Raw genomic sequence first — 22,921 nt, forward strand, 5'->3', positions numbered from 1 at the left:
TGGCAGCATCATGGTTTGGGCCTGCTTTTCTTCAGCAGGGACAGGGAAGATGGTTAAAATTGATGGGAAGATGGATGGAGCCAAATACAGGACCATTCTGGAAGAAAACCTGATGGAGTCTGCAAAAGACCTGAGACTGGGACGGAGATTTGTCTTCCAACAAGACAATGATCCAAAACATAAAGCAAAATCTACAATGGAATGGTTAAAAAATAAACATATCCAGCTGTTAGAATGGCCAAGTCAAAGTCCAGACCTGAATCCAATCGAGAATCTGTGGAAAGAACTGAAAACTGCTATTCACAAATGCTCTCCATCCAACCTCACTGAGCTTGAGCTGTTTTGCAAGGAGGAATGGGAAAAAATTTCAGTCTCTTGATGTGCAAAACTGATAGAGACATACCCCAAGCGACTTACAGCTGTAATCGCAGCAAAAGGTGGCGCTACAAAGTATTAACTTAAGGGGGCTGAATAATTTTGCACGCCCAATTTTTCCGTTTTTGATTTGTTAAAAAAGTTTGAAATATCCAATAAATGTCGTTCCACTTCATGATTGTGTCCCATTTGTTGTTGATTCTTCACAAAAAAAGACAGTTTTATATCTTTATGTTTGAAGCCTGAAATGTGGCAAAAGGTCGCAAAGTTCAAGGGGGCCGAATACTTTCGCAAGGCACTGTATGCATCCTTTTTTCCACACCAATCCCACTGCTTGTGTGTGTAGCCAAATATATCTATTTTCATGTCATCCAACAAATGTAAATGCCTGGCGTTTGCTAAACAGTACTGGCAATTGGATTGGAACCGGTGCGATGGTCAGATGACATGAAAATAGGTATCTTTGGCCACGCACACCAGTGGTGGGTTTAGTGTCGAAAGAAGGAAGCATATGCAGAGAAGATAACCCTTTACCTACTGTAAAATATGATGGTGGATCTTTGATGTTTTGGGTCTATTTTGGTTCCTCTGAACCTGGAGCCCTTGATAAGGTCAATGGCATCATGCACTGACACAAATCACTGATGATTGGCTGAATAAATGAATAATAATAAGATTGTGGGAGCTGTTTTGTAAGACTTCAGTAAGACTTCAGTGTAGCTTTTGACATTGTCGATAATAGTCTGCTACTGTTATGGCTTTACATCCTCTGCCATATTTTGGATTGGGAGTTACCTATCTAACAGAACACAGAGGGTCTTCTTTAATGGATGCCTCTCTAACTTAAACCAGGTCAAGTTTCACATACCTCAAGGTCTTGGCCCCTTGTTTTTTCTATTTTTTTACTAACGACCTAGCCTTGAGTAAAACCTGTATGCTTATGTACTCCGATGACTCAACATTACATACATACCCCACAAGATATGCCACCAGGGGTCTCTTCACAGTGGGAAACACACAGTACTTCATAGAACCATGACAACATGGATCTCTCTATCACATCAAGTAACTCAAGTGAGCAGTAAAATCAGATTTTAAAAAACAGATAAAACACCACCTCACAACGCGGACTGTGAAGAGACATACACACACATAACAAACACACACTCTATACACACATTATAATGTTGTATTTTTGTAATATTGTACATTTTATACTGTACATTTGTAGTAATGGAGAAATGTACATATGTATATTGCATTATGTCTAGTTGATGGACTGTTTTGTTTACGATGTAGGCAATTTTTTTACTATGATGTGTTTGTAACATTCTTGTTTGGATCCCAGGAATAGTAGCTGCTGCCTTGTCAGCAGCTAATGGCAATTCTCATAAATACTCAACTTTACCAAGTACCAGGACATTTTAACCCAAAACCTGGTTGCCTCTGCTAGGAGGCTGAAACTTGGCCGCAAGACATTAACCCCAAGCACACATCAGAATCCACAAAGAAATTGTTAATTGACCTGTATGCTCTCGTTAGCTGATCCTCGTTTCATATTCGTCGCCAAACCCACTGGCTCCAGGTCACCTATAAGTCTTTGCTAGGTGAAGCCCCGCCTTATCTCAACTCACTGGTCACCATAGCAACACCCACCGTAGCACTCGCTCCAGCAGATATATTTCACTGGTCATCCCCAAAGCTAACACCTCCTTTGGTCGCCTTTCCTTCCAGTTCTCTGCTGCCAATGACTAACGAATTGCAAAAATCACTGAAGCTGGAGACTTATATCTCCCTCACTAACTTCAAGCATCAGCTGTCAGATCAGCTTACCGATCACTGTACCTGTACACAGCCCATCTATAAATAGCACACTGAACTACCTCATCCCCATATTGTAATTTTTTTCTTCTCTTTTGCACCTCAGTATCTCTACTTGCACATCATCATCTGCATATCTCTCACTCCAGTGTTAATGCTAAATTGTAATTGTTTCGCCTCTATGGCCTATTAATTGCCTTACCTCCCTAATCGTATTACATTTGCACACACTGTAGATTTTTCTATTGTGTTATTGACTGTACGTTTGTTTATCCCATGTGTAACTCTGTGTTGTTGTTTTTGTCGCACTGCTTTGCTTAATCTTGGCCTGGTCACTGTTGTAAATGAGAACTTGTTCTCAACTGGCCTACCTGGTTAAATAAAGGTTACATATCGTTTTTTATTTGGCCACAACTTCAAGGGGGTTGCTGGAGAACTAAAGACAAGGGTGCCAGTAATTTTGACTCCTATCTTCTTGAGTAAAAAAAAATATTACTTGTTAATAATGTAGGGGGCAGGATTTTGATGTCCAAATGAAATGGCCTATTTCTCAGGACCAGAATCTAGAATATGCATATAATTGTCGGATTAGGATAGAGAACACTCTAAAGTTTTCAAAACTGTCAGAATATTGTCTGTGCGTATAACAGAACTGATATTGCAGGCGAAATCCTGAGGGAAATCCAACCCGGAGGTGCTGTTTTTCCTGAAAGCTCTCTGTTCCATTGACTGCCTTCGTTCCATTTAAAGGGATATCAACCAGATTACTTTTCCTATGGCTTCCACATGGTGTGAACAGTCTTTGGACATAGTTTCAGGCTTTCATTTTGAAAAATGAACGACAAAGATCACGTCGCGTCATTGTATGGCTGGGTGCCAGCAGCGTTTTGCATGCACAACAGCTTGGAGCAGACATTTCTCTCTCTCTCCTATTGAAGAAGCTTACAGTCCCGGTTGAAATATTATCAATTATATATTGTAAAAACAACCTGAGGATTGATTATAAAAAAACGTTTGACATGTTTCTACAAACTTTACGGATACTATTTGGAATTTTCGTCTGCGATGTAGTGACCGCTCGAGCCTGTAGATTTCTGAACATAACGCGCCAACCAAATGGAGGTATTTTGGATATAAAAATAATCTTTATGGAACAAAAGGAACATTTATTGTGTAACTGGGAGTCTCGTGAGTGCAAACATCCGAAGATCAAAGGTAAGCGATTCATTTTATTGCTTTTCTGACTTTCGTGACCAATCTACTTGGCTGCTAGCTGTTTGTAATGTTTTGTCTACTGAGAGAGATGTCCTTACATAAACGATTGGTATCCTTTCGCCGAAAAGCTTTTTTGAAATATGACACGCCAGGTGGATTACCAAGAAGCTTAGCTGTGTTTTGCTATATTGCACTTGTGATTTCATGAAAATTAAATATTTTTTGTAATTTAATTTGAATTTGGCGCTCTGCAATTCAGCAGATGTTGACGAAAATGATCCCGCTAACGGGATGGGTGCATCAAGAGGCTTTAAACAAAATATGATTATATTAGTATAAAATAATAATGAATATAAAATGAGCAGACAACAGAGATCAGTATGTGTTATTTATTTAATATAGTCTTCTTTGCTCCTCTTTATCAAGGTTGCCAATCATTTTGACTACGTCATACATTATTATCTCTATAGCTTATGTTGTGTCATAACTCTTTAGTTTTTTTTCATCATAACAACAAAATGATGGTATCTTAATGTTTGTGTAGAAAGACACAGATAATCCTCTTTCACAGCGAAAGTATAAAGAATCAAGCAACTTTAATGACATGTTCTCTCAATGTGTGCCTTATATGAACGCACAATTATTCTTTATACTTCATGTGTGTTGTGTTAAATATGAGGGATTTTTTTTGTGCGATAGCTTACATAAGATATTCTACATTTGAATGAATTTGTTTTTCAATTTCAGATGTGCTGTACTCTGCAGATTAAATGTACTTGTTAGCAGCTTCCTGTATTTCCTGTGTGCCTGTCCTGTGCCGGAGAATGTGTGGTGTGTGTGTGTGTGTGTTTGATGGATTAATATTGTATATGGAGTATGATTCATATGATATCTGCACATAGCCTTTTTCTTTCAGTAGGTTGTGTGGGTGAGTGAATGAGTGTGAGTGTGAGTGTGTGTGTGTGTGCAGGGGAGAAGGGGGTGGGTTTTGTCAGGGCCCACATTGGCTAAAATATTTTCACTGGCGACTAGAAAACGTGATCCGGCTTGCAGAGGCACTGCAGCGGAGACTGCAGAGAGAAAGGCAGGGAGGGAGGGAGAGAGAGAGAGAGAGAGAGAGAGAGAGAGAGAGAGGGGGAGGAGAAAGCATCAAGACATTTTCAGGTCGAGAGAGAGAGAGAGAGACATATAAGTTACATACGGGGAGAGAGACGTAAACATAGTATCCGTGAGCCCGTGTGTGTGAGTGTGTGTGAGTGTGTATGCACAGAGGCACATTGACAGAAGCTGAGAAGGAGAACGGGAGCACAGACGGCACTGAGGGAAAGACAACAACAGAGGAGAATAAAAGAAGAAAGGAAGGAAGAAAGAAAGACAGCAGTAAATACCTGAAGACCCGAGGCTCCTATTGAGACCAAATAGGAAGATAGAAAGAGAGAAACAGAGAACAGAGGAGGAGAGGAAGATACTCAGAGAGACATCACAGGAGCTCAAGTAATTACACAACCTCTTTGGCTGACTGACAGACCGAGAGAAAGGAGGAGGGATGGAGAGAGAGCCGTTAGCAACCGCTGGGCCACACCACAGAGGAAAGGGAGAGTGGGAGGGAGAGTGAAGGACGAAGGGAACAGAGGAGGAGAAGAAGAGGAGGAGGGCTCCACCACCAGCCTCTGTCCTCCATCACTGTTGCTGAAGGAAGGAGTGACGCACCCACCCTCTGACAGCTCAGGCTCCATCTTACCTTCCCTTCTTTCATCTTTACCTTCCTCCCTCCACCTCTATCATCTATCCTCTCAGGGTCTCAGACAGGAATTGAGCACCTTGTCTCCTTTGCTCCTCTCCTCCTCCTCCTCTTCTTCCTCCTCCTCCTCCTCCCTTATGGCAAAACACCCTCAGTTCTGCTTTCAGATGCATGGGCCATTACATGCACAGTGAAGCTCTACCCTGTAACAAGACTACTGTCATTTCACAACACAGGACAGACAGTATATTCAGGACAGTAATCTCCAAAAGCAGCAACACACAGCAAGAAGCAGGCTTGGCAAGGTGGTTGGAGAACTGGGAGGACCATATGACAGGACTGACCAGCAACACAGGTAAAAGGTAAAAAGGATTGATCTAGGATGTGTGAGTGTACACTGAGGGAGGTCTGTGCATGATGTTTGTATCTGTGCATGTGCGTTTTTTATTGTGGTTTGTGCATTTCAGGTTGGTTGAGAGAGTTGTTGCATCACAAGGACACATGCACGGGCTTAGACATACAAATACACACCCGCTATGCACACGCACACAACTGGTGGGGGGTCAGATTCAGTCTACAGATATTCCATTGTGTGTTGATTGCAGGGGAAAGGGTATCTTTGGGGTATCTCAGATCTCTCTGGAGAGGGATGGGAGAGAGAGGGGAGTAAGGGGACCTGTCTGGAACTTCCTGTTGTGTAGCAGTCAGCAGCACTGAGGGATCTCCATATTGACCATGCACTGGGCTGGCGCTGCTGACTGCAGTCAGAGTGCTGAGCTGCGTACTGCTGCCATGCTGCGATTGCATAACTGCTGCTGGTGCACCACTCCCACACGCTGCTGCCGCGACAAACCTGCTCCTTCCTTACTTACTAACTGAGCCACCAAACCAAGCTCCCCAGATACACAATGCAGCCTCCATTACTCAGCTCATACTCATCTCTGTTACTTGTCTCCCTCTCCATCCTTATCACAGCAACAGTGTCGGTCTGCATCTCCCTGAGCTGAGACAGAGCTGCCACAAAACTTTATTTGCTCAATCAATATGGTCACTGGAATATTGATTGACCATATGTTGCTCGACACGTCCCTCATAAATCCTTCATGCGGCTGTGTGTCAGGAGGGCATAGCCGCTTGAAGTAGGAGTGCTGCACCTGATAAAACAATATTTATACAGTGCCAGTCAAAAGTTTGGACACACCTACTCATTCAAGGGCTTTTCTTAATTTTTTACGATTTTCTACATTGTAAAAAAAATAGTAAAGACATCAAAACAATGAAACAACACATGGAATCATGTAGTAACCAAAAAAGTGTTAAATAAATCAAAATATATTTTATATTTGGGATTCTTCAAAGTAGCCACCCATTGCCTTGATGACAACTTTGCACACTCTTTGCATTCTCTCAACCAGCTTTACCTGGAATGATTTTCCAACAGTCTTGAAGGAGTTCCCACATATGTTGAGCATTTGTTATATGCTTTTCCTTCACTCTGCGGTCCAACTCATCCCAAACCATCTCAATTGGGATGAGGTCAGGTGATTGTGGAGGCCAGGTCATCTGATGCAGCACACTATCACTCTCCTTCTTGGTCAAATAGCCCTTACACAGTCTGGAGGTGTGTTTTGGGTCATTGTCCTGTTGAAAACCAATTGATAGTCCCACTCAGCGCTATTTGAGATGGGATGGCTCATCGCTGCAGAATGCTGTGGTAGCGATGCTGGTTAAGTGTACCTTGGATTCTAAATAAATCACAGACAGTGTCACCAGCAAAACACCCCCACACCATCATACCTACTCCTCCATTCTTAACGGTGGGAACCACACATGCGGAGATCATCCGTTCACCTACTCTGCATCTCACAAAGACACAGCGGTTGGAACCAAAAATCTCAAATTTGGACTCATCAGACCAAAGGACAGATTTCCACAGGTCTGATGTCCATTGCTCGTGTTTCTTGTTCCAAGCAAGTCTCTATTTCTTATTGGTGTCCGTTAGTAGTGATTTCTTTTCAGCAATTCGACCATGAAAGCCTGATTCACGCAGTTTCTTCTGAAAAGTTGATGTTGTAAAGCATTTTTTTTGGCCTGCAATTTCTGAGGCTGGCAATTCAAATGAACTTATCCTCTGCAGCAGAGGTAACTCTGGGTCTTCCTTTCCTGTGGTGAAAGACAGTTCCATCATAGCGCTTGATGGGTTTTGTGACTGCACTTGAAGAAACTTTCAAAGTTCCAGACTGACTGACCTTCATGTCTTAAAGTAATGATGGAATGTTGTTTCTCTTTGCTTATTTGAGCTGTTCTTGCAATAATATGGACTTGGTCTTTTACCAAATAGGAGTATCTTCTGTATACCACCCCTACCTTGTCACAACACAACTGATTGGCTCAAACACATTAAGATGGTAATAAATTCCAAAAATTAACAAGGCACACCTGTTAATTGAAATGCATTCCAGGTGACTACCTTGAAGCTGGTTGAGAGAATGCCAAGTGTGTGCAAAGCTGTCATCAAGGCAAAGGGTGGCTACTTTGAAGAATCTCAAATATATTTAGATTTTTCGGTTACGACATGATTCCATATGTGTCATTTCATAGTTTTGATGTCTTCACTATTATTCTACAATGTAGAAAATAGTAAAAATAAAGAAAAACCCTTGAAAGAACAGGCGTCCATCTTTTGATTAGTATTATATATAATAATGTATATGTAATAATAGTAATGACCACCCCCCCCTCCGTCGACAGCTCAAAACATCTTCCCGCGGCCATGCAGGAGGATCTATTATCGTTCTGCTGGAGTTGACACTGTCGAGCTCTGACAGACAGAGACAGAGACAGAGAGAGAGAGAGAGAGAGAGAGTTAGAGAGAGCAAATAGTCTTCATCAACATGATATAGGCTTATACTAATCAACAACGGCATATGCAATAAACCAGTGCTTTATGGAATTCACAGTCAATTTAAATGCAACATTTTACTCAGATGTGCATCAGTCAACAGGGATAAATCTGGGGATTTGTCCACAGCGAGCTCTAAGGTCATCATACCATTTACATAATCATAATACATCATAACCCCCCACAGGGTAGAGCAGAGATATGCTGATGCCTTTATCAGCAAGACAGACCTGTGGACGCTAAACAGAACATAGCCAGCATTATCTGTGTAGTAGTGCTGTGTGTGTTATAGGGGAACAGGCACCATTCAACCAGTTATTTTGCCCAGTCCAGCTCAGGTCACCTGGCTGAGGGTGAGGCGTGTGTTATGGAGATGCAGAGGTACAGTAGAGGATAGAGGCAGGGACAGCCAGCTGATAGTGTCTGACTCATTCTGAACACGGTACCCTTCTCCTGCTCTCTTCACCACACACGTGGAATACATTAAGGAGGTTGTGTGAGGGAGACAGCTGGACTGGGCAGTGTGTGTGTGTGTGTGTGTGTGTGGAGGCAAATGGAGGGAGGAGGAACGGGGGAGTGGAAGATGGTTAGTAATGTTCAGGCTGTTTTGTTGTTGTTGTGGTAACGTGCGCATTAGATGTGAATAACACAGTGTATTTATAGTCCTGCATCTTTAATGCGCCCATGAAATATGAGACTAGAAGTAGTCTGGCTTATTAGCGTTTAATAGCATTTTTGCACGCATGTTTGTCTGTCAATTCAATGTGTGTATCCTGGAATATCATGGGTGGTGTTTGTGATGGGGGGTGTGCAGAACAAAGGTGGAAATGCTATTGGTGTTCTGTGTGTGTGTGTTAGGGTGTGTGTACTTACGTAGGAATGTATGTGTTGTGCGTGTTGTTTGAAAGAGATGCGTGTTGTTTGCTGAGATGACCTGTCAGATCTCTCCTCTAGCTTGAGCTCTGCTATCTCCTTCTCTCCTTTTTCTCCCTTGTTTGTTTTTGCTGACAGGAACAAATATGCAGCACATGATTTCATTAGTTTAATTCTTGGGTGGGCGGACTGACTAACTGACTGTACTGGGCTGGGCTGGCCTGAGGCAGCCAGCCAGCCAGCCAGCCAGACAGAGGGCCTTGGTATCTTAACAACATAGGCCTGACTGACTGATGTAGGGCTGGTACAGTTATAACCCTCCTCTATGCGTGTTAATACTGAGTCTGGTTCTGAGATGAGCCTCTTACATAATTCTATCCCAAGGTACTAACGTCGCACCTCAGCACGAGGCCTCCTTCCTCATCAGCTTCCATTTATATATCACTGTCGCCAAATGAGATGTTAATTTTAGATGATTCATTTTCAAGGCTGTGATGCTGTGAGGATCCTTGGCCTGAATGTTTCTGCTCCATTACCTCAATCATAAGACAGCTCCCTCTGACTGACCTGTTATGAATAATATCAAAGTGACTTACAGTCATGCATACATTTTACATATGGACTCCCGAGTGGCGCAGGGGTCTAAAGCACTGCATCTCAGTGCTAGAGGCGTCACTACAGACCCTGGTTTGATTCCAGGATGTATCACAACCGGCCGTGATTGGGAGCCCATAGGGCGGCACACAATTGGCAAAAAAAAAATATATATATATATGGATGGTCTTCGGAGTTGAACCCACTACTATGGTGTTTCAATTACCAGGCTCTACCACCTGTGCTACAAAGGACCATATGATTATACATTCATACATCAGGTGTGTTGTTTGTGTCTGCAACCATGAGAGCAGGCTGGTGTGTGGGGGTATGGCTGGATGAATGGACACTGAAGGGAATTATTGAATACTATTCTACCTCAATTATAAAACATATGCCCTGAACACAAATTGACTTGAATTAGCCACATATCATAAAGTGATAATACGTGGTCGTGAAATGTGTTGTACGGCACATATTGGCCTTGCCCTGGCAGATGCTAGTGTGAAATGGAGTGAGAGCATGCATGGCTGTGTACAGTGTGTGGGTTTGTGAACGAATGTGTGTGAGAGAGAAAGGGCGAGAAAGCTGTTATTTAAGAAGAAGCATTGCGGCACTGCAGTGCCGGTGGAACGCATTGAGAGAAATTGTGAGTGACACTGGCTAACGGCCCTCTCTGTCACTGAATGGGGTCAGATACAAGAGCACAATCAGAGACAACAGAATGTTTTCATCAGCGAGATACAGGAGAATTTACACATGCCTGCTCAGCATAGATGCTCTATTGGAACACGGTGGGGTAGTTTAGGGGATGTTTTAAGTGTCTGTATGGGAATGTGAATATGGGGAGAGAGAAAAGAGAGAGTGCGTTTGTGTGTTGGGGTTTGAGGGTTAATTCGCTAGGGTATTTCTGCCTGTAAAGGTATAGCTCTTTCACTCTGGTTGAACCTTCAGAGGAGGTTGGGGGCAGGAAACCACAGTGAAAGATAAAGACACCATAAATAGAAACCTGGACCAATGTTGCACTCCCTTTTATTCTCTCTCACTCTCTCTCTCTCTCTCCTTCTCGCTCTTTCGCAGCATGTAGGTCAACTCCCTCGCTCTCCTTCCATCTTCATGCATCACGTCTACTGAGAGCCTTGTGTGGAAGAGAAAATGTGTAATTTTCCTCCATTGTTGTGTTGACTTGGAAACAGACATAGTACTACAAAAAAAATCGTACATTTACGCCACCTACATAATGCACATTACCACTCGAAATGAAACCTACGCACACACTGATGATTGCCAATTGTTTTGCTCATTTGCCTCTGACCAAACATGAATCTTTTTCATGTGTCATATAGTAGGATTATAATAAGGGTAGACAGGATGCTAGAGGCATGAGGAGACCAGAAACACAGACTCAAAATTCTTTCAGAAAACTAGCGTTCTATAACCCCAGTATATTTTGACAAATAGAGCACCTTCTCTACAGTTAAGGATTTCAAAGGAGGGTGTTCTATTCTTAATATTTCTTAAAATAGAGAGAGTATCCACCATACAGTATTGCAATAACGGGGCGGCAGGGTAGCCTAGGGGTTAGAGCGTTGAACTAGTAACCGGAAGGTTGCAAGTTCAAATCCCCGAGATGACAAGGTACAAATCTGTCGTTCTGCCCCTGAACAAGGCAGTTAACCCACTGTTCCTAGGCCGTCATTGAAAATAAGAATTGGTTCTTGTCACGGTTTTCATATGGTGAAGGAGAGTCGGACCAAACTGCAGCGTGTATATTGCGATCCATGTTTAATCAAACAACGTAAACACTACAAAACAATAAACTAAACGAAAACCAAAAACAGCCTATACTTGTGTCAACTAACACAGCACAAGGACATCAAGACACTCAGGACACTCAGGACAATCACCCACAATACAACCAAAGAATATGGCTGCCTAAATATGGTTCCCAATCAGAGACAACGATAAACACCTGCCTCTGATTGAGAACCACTTCAGATAGCCATAGACTCTCCTAGAACACCCCACTAAGCTACAATCCCACTAAGCTACACACCACATACAAAAACCCATGTCACAAAATATACTGGCCTGACCAAATACATGAAGAAAAACACAAAATACTTCGACCAGGGCGTGACAGAACCCCCCCCTAAGGTGCGGACTCCCGAACGCACCTCAAATCAATAGGGAGGGTCCGGGTGGGCGTCTGTCCATGGTGGCGGCTCCGGCGCGGGACGTGGACCCCACTCAGTAAATGTTTTAGTCCCCTCTCCTTGCGTTCCTAGATAGTCCACACTCGCCGCCAACCATGGCCTAGTATTCCTCACCCAGAACCCCACTAGACTGAGGAGCAGATCGGGACTGAGGTGAAGCTCGGGACTGAGGGGAAGCTCGGGACTGAGGGGAAGCTCGGGACTGAGGGGAAGCTCAGGAGTGAAAAGAAGCTCAGGACAGAGGGGCTCTGGCGCCGGACAGGCGGGAGACTCCGGCAGCAGCGCCGGACAGGCGGGACCACCTGCAGGGAGGAGACAGAGAGACAGCCTGGTGCGTGGTGCTGCCACAGGAACCACCAGGCTGGGGAGACCTTCCAGAGGCTTGGTGTTAGGAGGAGCCTGAAGGACCGGGCTGTGGGGGAGCACTGGAGCTCTGGTGCGCAACCTTGGCACCACTTCCCCAGGCTGGACAACTACTCTAGCCCGGACCCTCCAGAGCACAGGCACAGGTTGAACCGGGCTGTGGGTAAGCACGAGAGATCTAGTGCTTACTACACGCACCTCTCCCTTAGGCTCCACTCCCACATTTGCCCGGCACGAGCGGAGCGCAGGCAGAGGACGCACTGCACCCTCCCAGCGCCCCGGAGACACAGCACGCAGAGCCGGTGCAGGATAACCTGGACCAAAACTGCGTACCGGCGACCAGACCCGCTGAGCAAGCACCATACGCCCTGGCTCAATGCCCACACTCGCATGGCACTCTCGGGGGGCTGCCCTATAGCGCACCGGGCTATGGGCACGCACTGGCGACACAGTGCGCTTCACCGCATAACACAGTGCCTGACCAGTAATGCGCTGCTTATAATAAGCACGAGGTGTGAGCTCAGGTCTGCTACCTGGCTTAGTACCACACCTCGTCTGCCCCCCCCCCCCAAAACAATTCTGGGGCTGCCTCTCTTACCTGTCGCACTGCCGTGCTGGCTTCGCCAACATCATTCTCCTGTAGCCCTCCTTGCACTGCTCCATCGAATCCCAGGCGGGCTCCGGCACTCTCCCTGGGTCGACCGCCCACCTGTCTATCTCCTCCCAAGTTGTGTAGTCCAGATTCTGCTCCCATGTCCATTCCTCCTGTGATGCTGGCCGCTGTTGCTGCTGCTGTCGTCGCTGCCGTTTACCACGCCGCTTGGTCCGAGTTGGGTGGGTGATTCTGTCACGGTTTTCATATGGTGAAGGAGAGTCAGACCAAACTACAGCGTGTATATTGCGATCCATGTTTAATCAAACAACGTAAACACGAATAAACAAACACTACAAAACAATAAACTAAACGAAAACCGAAAACAGCCTATACTTGTGTCAACTAACACAGCACAAGGACATCAAGACACTCAGGACAATCACCCACAATACAACCAAAGAATATGGCTGCCTAAATATGGTTCCCAATCAGAGACAATGATAAACACCTGCCTCTGATTGAGAACTACTTCAGACAGCCATGGACTCTCCTAGAACACCCCACTAAGCTACAATCCCACTAAGCTACACACCACATACAAAAACCCATGTCACACCCTGGCCTCACCAAATACATGAAGAAAAACACAAAATACTTTGACCAGGGCGTGACAGTTCTTAACTGACTTGCCTAGTTAAATAAAGGTTAAAAAAACCGCATGTTAACAATTATACATAGTCATAAGGTTTTGTCATATTTTTAAAATGTATAATTGCATTCATTTTGCTGGACCCGAGGAAGAGTAGCTGCTACCTCGGCAGCGGCTAATGGGGATCCATAATAAATACAAATAGCAGATTAATGTGTGATTTACTTTAATGGATGGTGTTTAATCAAACTCTCCTCTCCTTCCTCAGGTAACTGAGCCAAAGAGGATAACAGTCACACCATCTGACAGTCTGAGGTCACTGCTGTCACTCTGAACCTCTGAGGGACAGACACACAGACCGTGACGAAGAAAGGACCTCCCTGGAGACCTTTATCTGCCGACTAGTGGGAGCACCCCTTCACTCCCTCCTTAGAGACATTCAGGAAGGGTGTGTTTAAGGGCAGGGGAGTCATTCCAAGAGCCTTCCATTGTCTCTGATACACCTCACAAAAAATAACTCCGCCTTATGAGACTCCAACCAAGGGGGCCAAAGGTCACAAAACCATATTCAACCAAAAACACAGGCAGAGAGAGGAAGAGAGGAGGTTCTAGTCTGAGTGTATACAGGTTGTTCACACACACATTCACACACTAGGCTGTTCCACAGCCTCAGCAAGAAACAGGAACAAAGTGCTGGTTTCAGCAGCAAACACCTCGAAACAAGCCAGCCCCAAGCCCTGTTTGCGTCAGTTTCCCCTGACAAGCCACAGGATGCTGTGAGACAGTAGACTGAACTACTACTGAACAGCCCCTGCTGCTTGAGCTCTCCATTTTGAGAGAGTAGAATTCTTCACAACCCTGTAGTGTTATGTGAGCATCTATATATATGTACATATAAGATTACTTATTGCTGTTATCACTGAAAACATATCAATTGTGCTGATGTGTTGAGACCTGTCTGTTGTTAAGCTGCTATTGTGGTTGAATATTCAGTACATATCTTTATTGTATATCTAAGACTGCACAGAGTAGTTTTAAGCGGACTAACTACCAGGCACGGACTGTTATCCCTGTCTATCAGTAGTGTTATTAGAGGACAGTATTTCTGTCTAATAGGGACGTCTTCTTCACTGCTCCAGATTAGAGGGCTCTGGCTTTAGTCCTCAGTCCTTCTGTCCCACATAAAGACTCAGGGTAACAGCACAACAGACGTGGGAAAAATGGACAGAATCATACGTCCCCACGTCCCCTCTAATGGCTGACTTTGACACACCCAGGTCCCTTCAGAGCCCCGACCTACTCCCAGCCCAAGCCAGGGGCATCGCCCGCTAAACCAGCCATAGCACCCTCTCCTAAAAAAAGACAGACACCCAAATACGCTTAATGTCCATGTCCTGCCTCAGGCGACAGCCTGTGACCATCCCCATGGATACCGTCAAGATCATCCAGTCAGAGAAGTTCCCCCGGGAATGCCCGGTGCCTGTCACCCAACCTCGCTTTGCCCCTCCCCCACGGGTGGCATGGGACGGAGGGGGAGAGGGAGAGATCATAGTCAATCAGGCATGCAGTGACCTAGCCCTGGACATGACCTGCAGGGATCTTGCAATGGAGGTGACCTGCACTGACCTGGCCCCCACCAGACCCATGGTCTCATCTCCCCCAGCCCCCATGGGCCGCAAGGAGAGCTACCTGGCCCAGCGCAAAGCCAGCTCCGCAGAGATCTGCTACCACCAGTTCCACTACAAGATGGAGGATGTCATAGTCAACCAGTACGTGCTGCGTTCTTCTTCAACGTCCTCCTCCACCTCCTCTTCCTCCTCGGGTCCCGTGATGCCCTGTGAACCCCTAGACTGCCCCACCTGCGGCCACACCTACAACTTTACTGGCAAGCGTCCTCGCATCCTCTCCTGCCTACACTCGGTGTGTGAGGAGTGCCTGCAGATCCTCTACGAGTCCTGCCCCAAGTACAAGTTCATCTCGTGCCCCACATGCAGGCGTGAGACGGTGCTGTTCACAGACTATGGGCTGGCTGCCCTGGCCATTAACACCAGCATCCTGAGCCGGCTGCCCTCTGACCCCAACGGCCCGGTGCAGTGGGGAGGGGAGGCCGACCGGAGTTGCTACCAGACGGTGCGCCAGTACTGCCAGTCAGCCTGCACCTGCCAGATCGCCAACCCCCTGTCCTCCTGTGGCATCATGTAGAGACCTAGGCAGGGGCCAAACTGGCATGACTTAACCCTGCCTCTTCTCTTCAACCTACCCTCCTCCTCTCTATCTCACATACAATACAACCCCACACAGATGTATCTCTAGATTTAATATTACAGATGGATGCTGTCTGCGTCAAATGGATTGTGAAGGACACCGCTTGCAGACGAAAGCAGGGAAATGGCAAATAAATGTATTTTATGTATGAACTGTGAATCCTATTCCCCCTCCCTTGTTCGGATGTGTTTGTGTTGACATCTCTTTACATGGGAATGCTATAGGGGAGAGGCCTATCCCCTCAACCTCGGTAAATAAAAAAATAAAAAAATAATAAAAAATAAAAAACACATTGCTGTTTGGTCTGAACTGGCTATGGATGTTCAGTCATTTATAGACAGGATGATAAAAAGTCAATGGTTGATGATTTAATATGTTTCTACTTATCTTTAAAGTCACACCATCTCTCTGCCTTGTGGTGCAGGGAGTAAAATCCCTATGGCTCAGTTCATCTGACTAACTCCTCTACATGGGATTAACAATGTACTGTTTACTGTCAACAATAAGCGGTACATTGTTAATCATCTGTATTTCTATTTGTATTTATTATGGATCCTCATTAGCTGCTGCCAAGACAGCAACTACTTTTCCTGTGTTCCAGCAAAATTAAGTCAGTTATACAGTTTTAAAAACATTACAATACATTCATTACAGAATTCACAACACACTAAGTGTGTGCCCTCAAGCCCATACTCCACTACCGCATATCTACAACACAAAATCCATGTGTTTGTGTGTGTAGTGCGTATGTTGTCATCTGTGTGTATGCATGTGTCTGTGCCTATGTTTGTGTTGCTTCACAGTCCATGCTGTTCCATAAGGTGTATTTTTATCTGGTTTAAAAAAAAAATCTGATTAAACTGATAGCATCAGTTACCTGATGTGGAATAGAGTTCCATGTAGCCATGGCTCTATGTAGTAATGTGCACCTCCCATAGTCTGTTCCGGACTTTGAAGAAACCTCTGGTGGCATGTCTTGTGGGGTATGCATGGGTGTCTGAGCTGTGTGCTAGTAGTTTAAACAGACACCTCGGTGCTTTCAACATGTCAAGTAGTGATATAGTCAATCTCTCATCTACTATGATATTGTTATGCATATTCTTGTTTGCTCTCTGTGTACATCCAAGGGCCAGCCGTGCTGCCCTGTTCTGAGCCAATTGCAATTTTCCTAAGCCCCTCTGTGTCACCTGACCACAGGTGCGACACAACTAGAGCCTGTAGGACCTGCCTTGTTGATAGTGCTGTTAAGAAGGTAGAGCAGCACTTTATTATGGACAGACTTCTCCCCATCTTAGCTACTGTTGAATCAATATGTTTGGACCATGTCAGTTTACAATCTAGGGTTACTCCAAGCAGTTTAGTCACCTCAACTTGCTCAATTTCCACATGATTTATTACAATATTTAGTTGAGATATAGGGTTTAGTGAATGATTTGTCCCAAATACAATACTTTTAGTTTTTGAATATTTAGGACTAACTTATTTCTTGCCACCCATTCTGAAACTAACTGCAGCCAGTGACATGCCTTTAGTAAAGATTGAAAAAAGTAAGGGGCCTAGACAGCTGCCCTGGGGAAAGTGAAAGAGGGATACTGAGGCAAAACTCCTGATTCTACCTGGATTATGTTGGAGAGGCTTTCATTAAATAACACCCTCTGTGTTCTGTTAGACAGGTAACTATTTATCCACAATATAGCAGGGGGCGTAAAGCCATAACACATGCATTTTTCCAGCAAGCAGAATATGATCGAAAATGTCAAAAACCACACTGAAGTCTAACAAAACAGCTCCAACAGTCTTTTTATCATCAATTTCTCAGCCAATCATCAGTCATTTGTGAACTGTAAGTGCAGTGCATGTTGAATGCTCTTCCCTATAAGCGTGCTGAACAGCTGTTGTCACTTTGTTTACTGTAAAAAAAGCATTTTATCTGGTCAAACACCATTTTTAACAAAACTTTACCAAGGGTTGGTAACAGGCTGATTGGGGGCTTTACTATTCTTAGGTAGCGGAATGACTTTCACTTCCCTCCAGGGCACACACGTTCTAGTAGGGTTAAATTGAAGACATGGCAAATAGGAGTGTCAATATCGTCCGCTATTATCCTCAGTAATTTTCCATCAAAGTCGTCAGACCCCAGTGGCTTGTCATTGTTGATAGTCAATATTTATTTCAACTCTTCCACACACTTTACGGATTTCAAAACTACAATGATTGTCTTTCATCATTTGGTCAGATATACTTGGATGTGAAGTGTCAACTTTTGTTGCTGTTATGTCATGCCTAAGTGTGCTAATCTTGCCAATGAAAAAAATCTAAGTAGTTTGCAATATCAGTCGGTTTTGTAATGAATCTGATTCAATGAATGATGGAGCCGAGTTTGCCTTTTTCACCACAACTTCATTGAAGGTGAACCAAAGCTATTTTACTATCATTCTTTGTCCTTTATCTTTGTTTCATAGTGTAGTTTCATCTCTTTATTCAGTTTAGTCAAATTATTTCTCAATTTTCAGTACGTTCGCCAATCGGTTGTGCAGCCAGACTTACTTACCGATCCATTGCCTTCATCCCTCTCAAACATACAACTTTTCAACTCCTCATCAATCCATCAGCCTTGGTTTTCCTAGATATGTGATATTCCATATCACTATATCTGATGGATCTGGATACTGCTTTCAAGCACATTTCTGCAGCATTAGAAAATATGTGATCAATACATGTTGATGATTTCATTCATGTGCTGTTTGTAACGATCCTGGTAGGTTGACTGATAACCTGAACCAGGTTGCAGGCACTGGTTACAGTTTGAAGCTTTTTCTTGAGTGGGCATCTTGATTAAAGCCAGACCATTTTTAATTCACCCAGAAAATGTATGTCTATGTCGATATCACATACATTATCAGGCATTCCACACGTTATCCAGAAACTGACTGTTGACACTTGGTCGTCTATAGCAGCTTCCCACAAGAATGGGCTTTAGGTGAGACAGATGAACCTGTAGCCATATTCCTTAAAAGCAGTATTTAACATGATATCCTCTCTAATCTTAACAGGAATGTGGTTCTGAATATTAACAGAAACACCTCCACCACTGGCTGTTGTCTTTTCTGTAAATGTTATAACCTTGTATTGCTACCCACTGTATCATCAAAGGTACTGTCTAAGTGAGTTTTAGAGATAGTCAGAATATGAATGTCATCTGTTACTAGCAAGTCATTAACTTCATGAACCTTATTTCTTAAGCTATATACAGTACCAGTCACAGTCACAGTCGCTCATTCAATGGTTTTACTTTATTTAGACTATTTTCTACATTGTAGAATATTAATGAAGACATCAAAACTATTAAATAACACATATGGAATCATGTAGTAACCACAAAAGTGTAAACAAATAAAAAAAGATTTTAGATTCTTCAAAGAAGCCACGCATTGCCTTGACAGCTTTGCACACTCTTGACAATCTCTCAACCAGCTTCCCCCGGAATGCTTTTCCAACAGTCTTGAAGGGTTCTCTCATATGCTGAGCACTTATACTGCTTTTCCTTCACTCTGCGGTCCAACTCATCCCAAACCATCTCAATTGGGTTGAGGTCAGGTGATTGTGGAGGCCAGGTCATCTGATGCAGCACTCCATCTTCTTGGTCAAATAGCCCTTACACAGCCTGGAGGTGTGTTGGGTCATTGTCCTGTTGAAAAACACGTGATAGTCCCACTAAGTGCATACCAGATGGAGTGGCGTATCGCTGCAGAATGCTGTGGTAGCGATATGTTTAATTGTGCCTTGAATTATATCACATCTCCTCTATGCTTCACGGTGGGAACCACACCTGGAGAGATCATCTGTTCACCTAGTCTGCATCTCACAAAGACATGGCGGTCGGAACGCAAAATCTCAAATTTGAACTCATCAGACCAAAAGACTGGTGAAAAACTGTCTAATGTCCATTGTTCATGTATCTGGGCCAAGCAATTCTCTTCTTATTATTGGTGTCCTTTAGTTGTGGTTTCTTTGCAGAAATTCAACCATGAAGGCCTGATTCACACAGTCTCCTCTGAACAGTTGATGTTGAGAGGTGTTTGTTACTTGAACTCTGAAGCATTTATTTGGGCTGCAAATTCTGAGACTGGTAACTCTAATTAACTTATCCTCTGCAGCAGAGGTAACTCTGGGTCTTCCTTTCCTGTGGCGGTCCTCTTGAGAGCCAGTTTCATCATAGCGCTAAATGTTTTTTGCGACTGCACTTCAAGAAACTTTCAAAGTTCCAGACTGACCTTCATGTCTTAAAGTAATGATGGACTGTACTATTTCTTTGCTTATTTGAGCTGTTCTTGTCATAATATGGGCTTGGTCTTTTACCAAACAGGGCTATCTTCTGTATACCACCTCCACCTTGTCACAACACAACTGATTGTCTCAAATGCACGAAGGAAAGAAATTCCACAAATTAACAAGGCACACCTGTTAATTGAAATTCCAGGTGACTACCTCATGAAGCTGGTTGAGAGAATGCCAAGACTGTACTACATGATTTCATATGTGTTATTTCATAGTTTTGATGTTTTCACTATTATTCAACAATGTAGAAAATAGTACAAATAAAGAAAAAACCCTTTTATGAGGAGGTGTGTCCAAACTTACTGTATGTTCACATTAGGTGTTTTGAGCACTTTTCTGGGATGCTTGACTGTTTTCATTGCTCTACTGGGAAGCTTAGTAGAAGTAAATATTATCATGTTAGATCAGGGTGAGCTGGACACAATGGACTTCCTACTAGGGCACACCACCTCGGTGCTAACAGCATAAATCTGGTTCATCGACATGATTACTGCATACAATAGCTGTAGGATCAGCAGAGACATTCAGGGCAGTTAGAGGGACATACATTAGGTTACTTACATTGTGTCTTCCAACGCCCCTGGTATAATGTACATTTTCTAAAGCATTATGATAACTCAGCAACACATTGGTGTGGATTAACTGAGCTGGGCTTGGGTCATTGATAAGTCATTGTCTCAACGCAGCCTTATAGTGCTGTGAAAGGATCCAGGAACCCAAATTATTTGGGTGGATCCCATCCTCCTTATAACATTTGTTTTGTTTCCAAAAGGTTTCGAAATTGTCAACCAAATTTGTAGGAGTAATTGTTATGAACTGGTTATACATTTTCCCACACAGTTGTTCAGTTACTGTAAATAAATTGGTCCTTTTCTTGTGGAAGAAAACCAGCTTTTCCTGGAAGACTGATAAAGTGCACAACAATTGGGGTAGTTATGGAGTGGAAATCCAATGAGAGGAGCACAAATTCAATCATGGCTTCAATCAAGATTCTGTAAGGATGAAGAAATCTCTGTTATGGTTACATTCATAAATGGCTCATGAATCCCCCCCAAAATGGATCTAGATATTGGTTGTTGCAGGGGCATAGGCATGGGTGGGCCTGGGTGGAAACAGGCCCACCCACTGGGGAGCCAGGCCCTGCTAGGCTCACCCAATCAGATTGAGCAAAAACAAATACATTATTATGACAAAAATACTCCTCAGCAGGTAACTTTTAGATGACGTTCCCCTTGAAAAATAGGTGCAGGTTTAGTACAGTCACAAAATCTGCTTTAAACCTAACCCCACTGCTAACTCTGATGCCTAACCTAACACATATTAAAAGCAAATGTTTTATTTTATACATTTCAACAAAATAGCACATTTGACTTTGATGCTGGCCCATCCAGCGTAAATCACTCAGTTCTGCCTAAATGACAAGACTCATCCCATTATATGTCAACATGCAAATTAAGAGGCATTATAATAATACAAGAATGTACATTAACAATTGAACATCTATTGCAGGATAAATCATAGCAGGCCATAAATGGATGTTGCATTTTACTTTATGGGTTGGTTATGTGGGCTTCTTCTAACCCCTTGCTTTCTACTACAGATAATGAATAGCATAAGGCTATAATTTACTTGTTTTTGTTGTACAGAGTCTGCCAAATTTCCAGTCATTCCAATTAATTGTACACTCCTTGATCTTCAAAAATAGGAATTGAAAATATGGAAATATATACTGAACAAAAACATGAACGTAACATGGAGATTTATGAACCATAAGCTGAAATAAAAGATCCCAGAAATGTTCCATACACAGAAAAATCTTCATTTTCTAAAATGTACACACATTTCTTTACATCCCTGTTGGTGAGTATTTATCCTTTGCCAAGATAATTAATCCATTTGACAGGTATGACATATCAAGAAGCTGATTAAACAGCATGATCATTAGACAGGTGCACCTTGTGCTGGGGACAATAAAATGCCACTAAAAAAATGTGCAGTTTTGTCACAAAACAAAATGCCACAGATGTCAAGTTTTGAAGAAGCGTGCAATTGGCATGCTGACAGCAGGAATGTCCACCAGAGCTGTTGCCAGAGAATTGAATGTTTCTTTCTCTACCATCCCTCCAACATCATTTTAGAGAATTTGTCAGTACATCCAACTGGCCTCACAACCGCAGACCACGTGTAACCACACCAGCCCAGGACCTACATATCTGGCTTTTTCACTTGCAGGATCATCTGAGACCAGTCACCCAGACAGATGATGAAACTGAGGACAGAATTTCTGTCTGTAATAAAGTCATTTTGTGGGGAAAAACTCATGATTGGCTGGTTTATGCCCTCCCAGGCCCACCTATGACTGCACCCCTGCCCAGTCATGTGAAATCCATACATTAGGGTCTCATTAATTTATTTCAATAGACTGATTTCCTTATATTAACTGTAACTCAGTAAAATAGTTGACATTGTTGCATGTTGTGTTTATATTTTTGTTAAAATGGTTTTACCTGAGCATACACCAAGCACTAATTAAACTACTCTGTTGTTTATGATTTTGTTGTCATGGAGGACTGATTGGGCTCGTTACTTCGAGTTGAAAAATAAATGCTGCTCTCAGAATGGCTGGCTTTGAGTTATTTGCATATAGTGCTGTACTTATGCACACACATACATATATACATATAAATACATACATACATACATACATATACTTAAGGGGGCTGAATAATTTTGCACGCCCAATTTTTCAGTTTTTGATTTGTTAAAAAAGTTTGAAATATCCAATAAATGTCGTTCCACTTCATGATTGTGTCCCACTTGTTGTTGATTCTTCACTAAAAAAATACAGTTTTATATCTTTATGTTTGAAGCCTGAAATGTGGCAAAAGGTCGCAAAGTTCAAGGGGGCCGAATACTTTCGCAAGGCACTGTATATACACACACACACACACACACACACACACATAAACACATA

General features: G+C 43.3%; 1 protein-coding gene across 2 annotated transcripts; it reads left to right on the top strand.

The window, feature by feature from the left end:
• Positions 1-4,559: 4,559 nt before the first annotated feature.
• Positions 4,560-15,897, top strand: LOC118385219 (RING finger protein 208-like). 2 transcript variants are annotated; one of them, XM_035772172.2, is made up of 2 exons: positions 4,560-5,514; positions 13,613-15,897. In XM_035772172.2, exon 2 carries the CDS (start codon positions 14,728-14,730, stop codon positions 15,544-15,546), a length of 819 nt encoding a protein of 272 aa, XP_035628065.1. In that variant the 5' UTR covers positions 4,560-5,514; positions 13,613-14,727; the 3' UTR covers positions 15,547-15,897. The 2 variants fall into 2 exon arrangements, with proteins under 2 accessions (XP_035628065.1, XP_035628064.1); XM_035772171.2 differs by having other exon boundaries at positions 4,560-5,507.
• Positions 15,898-22,921: the final 7,024 nt, after the last annotated feature.

The sequence above is a fragment of the Oncorhynchus keta genome, chromosome 6, assembly GCF_023373465.1.
Source record: "Oncorhynchus keta strain PuntledgeMale-10-30-2019 chromosome 6, Oket_V2, whole genome shotgun sequence".
Classification (NCBI taxonomy): Eukaryota; Metazoa; Chordata; class Actinopteri; order Salmoniformes; family Salmonidae; genus Oncorhynchus; species Oncorhynchus keta.